This window comes from Etheostoma cragini, chromosome 6, assembly GCF_013103735.1.
Source record: "Etheostoma cragini isolate CJK2018 chromosome 6, CSU_Ecrag_1.0, whole genome shotgun sequence".
NCBI classification, from domain to species: domain Eukaryota; kingdom Metazoa; phylum Chordata; class Actinopteri; order Perciformes; family Percidae; genus Etheostoma; species Etheostoma cragini.
This window is the reverse complement of record NC_048412.1, coordinates 28,539,387-28,546,259: the sequence shown is the minus strand read 5'-3', so window position 1 is coordinate 28,546,259 and position 6,873 is coordinate 28,539,387. Positions and strand designations below refer to the sequence as shown.

General features: G+C 46.4%; 1 protein-coding gene across 1 annotated transcript in view; it reads right to left on the bottom strand.

Annotated features, from left to right (window-relative positions):
- Positions 1-6,712, bottom strand: part of LOC117945907 (DENN domain-containing protein 4B-like) — a 23,091-nt gene extending 16,379 nt beyond the window's left edge. The window contains exons 1-6 of the mRNA XM_034873642.1: positions 6,342-6,712; positions 4,454-4,709; positions 4,082-4,151; positions 3,636-3,805; positions 2,013-2,254; positions 890-1,013 (exon numbers count right to left, since the gene is read on the bottom strand). Of these exons, the coding sequence (XP_034729533.1) occupies positions 890-1,013; positions 2,013-2,254; positions 3,636-3,805; positions 4,082-4,151; positions 4,454-4,709; positions 6,342-6,694 (1,215 nt within the window). The 5' untranslated portion in view covers positions 6,695-6,712. The remainder of the gene's footprint in view (positions 1-889; positions 1,014-2,012; positions 2,255-3,635; positions 3,806-4,081; positions 4,152-4,453; positions 4,710-6,341) is intronic.
- Between the last annotated feature and the right edge of the window lie 161 nt (positions 6,713-6,873).

Below are 6,873 nucleotides of genomic sequence, written 5' to 3'. Positions count from 1 at the left end.
TATCTGATCTCCAGCAGGGGGGGCGGGACTCCTTAAAGCTGCATTATATCTGATCTCCAGCAGGGGGCGACACATGCCACTGCAGTTGTCTATGGTCTCAATCGCTAGTTTGAAGATTTCAGCAACAAAGAATGATGATTTTCGACAATTATGGTCTCGTTGATTTTAAAATCAGCAGTAAAGCGGGGGGGGGGGGGGTTGTTTTAGGGCGTGGCTATGATGAGCCCTAATGTGTGAGATTGACAGTTCGCTGCCTGTCAATCATGACAGCGGTTTAGCAAAGCTTGTCCATCGCACGTGAACTTAGCGAAGCTCAATCTTAACAGTAGTTGCATCCAGATTGCCAGTGAAAGTGTGTAATGAAAGGACTCCTCCCTCTCCTCCCTTTCTCCTTCCTCCCTCCTCCCTCTCGTCTTAAATCATCACATCCTCCACCAGGAGGGCTGCGCCCCTTGACGGAAAACTCAGATCTCCACAGACCAATGGGTGACGTCACACCTGCTCTGTCCATTAATATTAAACAGTCCATTCTAAAACCTGATAAATCAACAATAAATTAGGTTTTGATTGAAAGAATTATGTCAAGAAATTTTGCCCGCTAGCTGGAAATGATCAATTTGGAACGGCTGCTTCTGACTTCTGACACAATTACCAAGTCCAGGTCGGGACCAGATCACCGCCTCCACCCTGCTGGGGGAGGAAGTAAAGGACAGAAAGTCAAAAGGATATTAAAAGTCTGGTTTCCTCTGATCCTGGTTTTTATAAACCTGTGATGACAAAGACATTTTTTTCTCTTCCGTGTTCAGGTTCTGGGACACTGATTTGCTGCAGGTTTTCCCTTTTTCTCTCGCCATTACTGTGCACTTCTAAAGTCGTCACTGTTGCCGACCTGATGGAGTACACACATGTGGACTACATGGTGACGGTTTGAGTCTGGGGCGTGTACCTGAACAAGGATGCGAGGCCGCTGGGGGGAAGGAAACGGGACGTTGTGCATGAAGCTGGAGATGTGTCTGCAGAGAGAGAAAACAATAGGAAACATCAGTCAGACACGCGTTTTCTTGCCAAAACAAAGGTTAGGGTGCAGCACCCGAAGCAGTACCTAAGACCTAATCCTACAGTCACATTAGCTACACCACACTCCTTAGGTGCAGCACCTTAGCCCTAACCCTGCAGTCACATTAGCTACACCACACTTGTTAGGTGCAGCACCTAAACCCTGACCCTGCAGTCACATTAGCTACACCACACTCGTTAGGTGCAGCACCTTAGCCCTAACCCTGGAGTCACATTAGCTACAGAAGACAGCGACACACTGGCTGGATGGGCGTTTCTGGACCTCCCTACTACCCTAGCCTACTCCTCTCTGGTGCTCATGTTAATGTCTCTGTAAGAAACTTAGACTTAGACCTGAATCTCATTTCTCTATCTTACACCTTACCCCTTCCCCTAGGTTTTGCGCGTTCACACGAGACTAAGTGCTGCCCCAATACTCTTGTTGATCGAGGGGTAGGGGTGTATGGCCCTTGAAAACCATAGACAGTAAATGAAAAAAGCTAGGGAGGACGCGACCTTTAAACACATTGCGCAACAAGCCAAAATGGTTGCCAGATCGACCATAGACACCCATAAATATCAAGTATTCACACGTGTGCGTGTGAGTGTGGGTGTGTGTGTGTGTGTGTGTGTGTGTGTGGGTGTGTGTGTGTGCATGTGTGTGCGTTTGTGTGTCTGTCTGTGTCTGTCTGTGTGTGTGTTTGTGTGTTAAATAATTGATTTTAAAAATTACGACAGTCTTGTTGTGTGCTCTATACAGCCGTGCACATACATTTCAGCCTTAGACTTCTGTTTATTAATCGTTTTGGGATGACAGCACTTTGGGGAAGTAGTGACTGTTTATAAATGTGCTCTATAAATAAACTTTGACCTTGACCTTGACCTTGATAAACAACTCATCCATAACACGGCAGCAGGTCTGATTTGGTCTGCAAAGGAAGAAGGGAAGCACTGACTTCTCGAGCGGCAGGACGTGGGGTCCGGAGATGGAGTATCGGTACACGAAGGTGAGGAACTTCTGGAAGACGGTGAAGAAGGGCCAGTGGGAGAGGACACAGATGCTCTTCTTCACCTGCAGGCTGCGGTTGGTGATGGGCCGCCGGTCCACCACGCTGAGCAGCCCAAGCCGCACGCTCTGCCGCTCCGACAGCAGGTCCCGGGAGAAGGACTCGTAGAACTGGATGGCTGCTCCGTACACCTGCAGGGAGAGGAAGAGGGAGAGAGAGAGAGAGAGAGAGAGAGAGAGAGAGAGCAGAGGGTTCACAGACAGACACAGCTTAGTACTAAACTGGTTTGAATCCTGCCAACAGAATAGGGATTACTTTGTGTCAATAGGTAATTATACATCTGAGCATACAAATATGAAGTACGGAGTTCCCCAAGGCTCCATTCTGGGGACTCTTCTGTTTAACATCTACATGCTTCCACTGGCCCAGATTATGAAAAACAACAAAATAAGTTACCATAGTTATGCGGACAACACACAAATTTACATAACCTTATCGCCTGGGGACTATAGTCCAATACAAAAAACTGACTACGTGCATTGAACAAATTAATGGCTGGATGTGCCAGAACTTTCTGAAATTAAATGAAGGAAACACCAGAGACCTATCAGGTCATCTGGGACAGGTCTGCTTTCTGTCCCCAGAGTCAGAACTAAACGGGGGGGGCAGGGTTCCGTTTCTATGCTCCTCATATCTGGAATAAACTCCCAGAAACCTGAAGATCTGCTGCTAATCTCGGTTCTTTTAAATCAAGGCTGAAGACCTTTCTTTTTGATGTTGCCTTTCTTTAAATTATGTTCCTTTCTTTAATGGTTAATTTCTTATGCTGCACTGTAACTTTTATTCTTGCGTTTTATCTTTTTTTATTTTTTAACTGTTTTTTAACTGATTTTGTGTAAAGCACTTTGTATTGCCCTGTTGCTGAAATGTGCTCTACAAATAAAGCTGCCTTGCCTTAAATTAGAATAGATACGGAGACTTAACAGGTCCAAAAGGATCCCGATTCTAAAGAGGTACCTGAAGTACAGCACTTTATTTTCCACTCCTGATTTCAGTCTTTTCTAACATTTCTTTTAACCCTCATGTAGTTTTGGGTCAAATTTGACCCGTTCCGAAGTATTTTTTTATATCCAAAATAAAGGAAATGGAATTACGGGTGAAAAATGTTGGAAAAAGCTTGTTCATCTCACTTCAATGTTATCACTGAAAAATGGGAGAAACTGACCAACACACATATATAATATATAATAAAAGATCCATACTTGGCGTCTGTGTGTCGATACAGTATTTGCACTTAAAATACTGCAATACTATGCTGAATCGATCCCCCCCCCCACCCCTAATATGGACAAAACAAGACATTTGAGCACGTCATCTTGGGCTTTTTGGGAAACACTGATCCACAATTTTACCATTTTCTGACTGACTTTCTAATTTTAGAGACCAGACAACTAATCCATTCCTCCAGAAAATAATCCACACATTAATCAGCAAGGAAACGCATCGTAAATTGCATTTGTGTGTATGTGTATATGTGTGTGTGTGTGTGTGTCTGTGTGTGTCATCTCAGACCTTGTCCCCGGAGGCGGAGGTGAGGACGAAGGTGGAGAAGACGGGCAGCTGGTACTTGGTGTTGAGAGGCCAGCTCTCCACGGTGACGCCCATCGGCAGACAGAAGACCGGCACCGACTCCGGAAGAGGAAACGCCTCCAGGTCCTCCTCCGGGTACCGGCTGATCAGACCTGCAGCACCAGGCAGTTAGCATCTGGATACAGGCTTTCCCCATAGACTACATATATATATGTATATATATGGATATTTATATATATGTTATGCCTGTTGCTAAAACAAAAGGTATGTGCTGTTGGGCTAGGGGGTAAGGTTAAAGGCTAGGGGTAAGGGTTAGGGCTAGGGGGTAAGGGCTAAGGGGTAAGGGTAAGGGCTAGGGGGTTAGGGGTAAGGGCTAAGGGTTAAGGGCTGATAACAGTGTGAGGTGCAGAAGGGGGACAGATACTCACTGGCTTTGTAGACCAGGGCGTTGGCTTTGGCCACCGCTCTCTTATAGCACACATACAGAGCAGGACCCCACTGCAGACAACACAGACACACACACACACACACACACACACACACACAAACACACACACACACACACACACACACACACACACAGAGCTATGATTAACTCATCTTCAACAGAAAAGGAGTAACATGTTAACATGTGAAAAGTATATTTCATTAACCCTGCTGCTGTCAACGGGTCAAATTTTGATGCTGAAAAACCGACCCCAAAAACATTGGAAAATGCCTTGCCCCTTATGACCTCATAAGAGGAAGATTCTTTTTCACAACAGACACACAACCCCCTTCCCAGAAGCCCCGGTGCTCACCATGCCGGTGTTGAGGTTCTTGTCCACGCGGCAGAAGGTGTGGGGGGCGACCTCTGACTTGCTGGGCAGCAGCAGGGCGATGTCGGTGACCCCCAGCGTGTGGAGACCCTGCGAGTCCAGGGCCCGGCGGTACGTCAGGAAGACCCGGTGGGCCGTGGGGGCGCCGCCGGAGTTCAGGTTGGCCGAGCGGCTGTAGGGCGTGGTCTCGATGACGAACCAGCCCTGCTTCAGCTGCTCCTTCCCCTCATACAGGACCCTGCAGGGACATGTGGACTCAGATTAAACTGCACTATGAGTAGTACATAATATAGTAATATATACAGTACATACAAGTACACATATATGTATAACTTTGGGGGTTAGTTTGTGTCTTTGGTGCTTCCACATCACACACACTTGAATAGAAACCATCCATGGTGTTTTCAGTGAGATCTGGTTTCTGAATGTCCTCTGATCCGGTTCTTTTATTTAATTTCCCCATTTGGTCTGATCCTGTATTTTTAATCGATGTTGTCGTATTTGTTGTAATGTACTATGTCAATTTCTTTGCTAATGCAGCAAAATGAATCACCCCTCGGGGACAAATAAAGGTCTTGAACTTGGACTTCATTCTGACCCCTGTGCTGTATCTCTGAGTTCTGGGTCACACTAACATCACAACACAAGTGTGATGCAGAGTAGTGACACAGCTGAGCGTGAGAGACGAGAGAGAGGAGAGTCTGTGAGACGGCGATGGGGACACGACTCAGCTGCGTTACGTAACCCTCTGTGTTACATAAGCGGTAACATGCGCCACGTGACCTACAGGCCCTGGACGGGAGGCCTGCAGCGTTGTGGTCCTGATGGTTTCTGTTCCTTTCGTATGAAAACAGCAGAATAATTTGCAGTGCAACATGCAGTCTGTGTGTTTATTATTACTTATTCAACAAGCTTTTATTCCTTCAGTGCAGTGTCCACATTAGAGCCTGACCGATAAAGGATTTTTAAGGCCGATACGATCAGAATATTTGGTTATTTAAAAATCCGATATGCCAATATATGCTGTACATTTAAAAAAAAAATCCAGAAATGTGTTACAAAACATAAACAGATTTCCCTAGCATTAGTTATTTGTATTTATTTATGAGTTCTCACTAAAAAAATATGATAATAATTAGTTATATTGTCACAAGAGAACATCAAAATATATTAAAGTTCTGATAAATAAAAATGTAGAAAAATACAAACTTAAGATATGAAACTTAACAGGGACGTTGTAGAGCGTCCTCTGGTGGACAGACTATGCAACGCCATCACTAACAGGGACGTTGTTGTTACATTTAACTATTTTAGAGGCTGTGGACGTTGCTAACTAGCGTCACTCCCCGATGTGAGTCGTGTGCAGATGTGAGTTGACACGTAGCATATAGGATGCTAACGAGAGACTTCTGTAGCGTCTGAAGTAGCCTCCGAGATGCTAACGAGAGACTTCTGTAGCGTCAACATAGTAAAAATGGACCTACTTAACCAAGTTGGTTCACTGCTAGCTCAGCTACAAGTTAACATCAAACACAACAAAGGCTGTCAGTTGAATGGTGTTTTGAGCTAACGTTAGCATCAAACAACCACAGATAGCTACAACGTTTCTGAAATGATTTCCATCTTCTGTTATTGTTCGCAATGAGAAAACTTTATTATTTCATGGATTTCACTAATTTCAGTATGACAGTTATGTCGTAAACCGTTTAAATCCCGACTCATGTCTGCACTCGACCCCCATCGGGGAAGGAACACTATTTTGAAGAAGAGCAAACAACCCAGAGCGTCCTATCCCATAATGCATCTGTGGAGGGCTGTGGAGATGGAGCTGGCAACGCGAGACCACACAGAGGTTAACAGTAACTCTCACCCCAGGTCCAGTATAGGGGGCTTGTCCCGCCCCCGGCGGTAGCACAGGTACAGGTGAGGGTTGTTGATGAGGCCGGTGCTCAGCTCGGCCGAGTGTCCCCCCAGCGTCTTCTCGATGCAGGTGAAGCCCTCGGGCACCTCCTCCCCGAGCCCCCGGGCGATCACCGCCAGGTCCGTCACCGACTCCACCGCTCGACCCGACAACGCCGAGGAAGAGGAGGAGGAGGAGGAGGACGGGGACGAGGACGAGTTGCAGGTTTTGCCATCCTCGTCTAGTGGCTTCCAGGCCCCCGCAGGGTCGAGTCCTGCCACTACAAAGTAGTCCACCAGCTGGGGACATTTCTCCTCGGTCATGCCGTCTGTCTGTCCTCCACTGCAGAGAGAGAGAGAGAGACATAGAGAGACAGAGAGACATAGAGAGAGAGAGAGTGAGAGAGTGAGAGAGAGAGAGAGAGAGAGACAGAGAGACATAGAGAGAGAGAGACAGAGAGAGAGAGAGAGAGAGAGAGAGAGAGAGAGAGAGAGACAAAGGG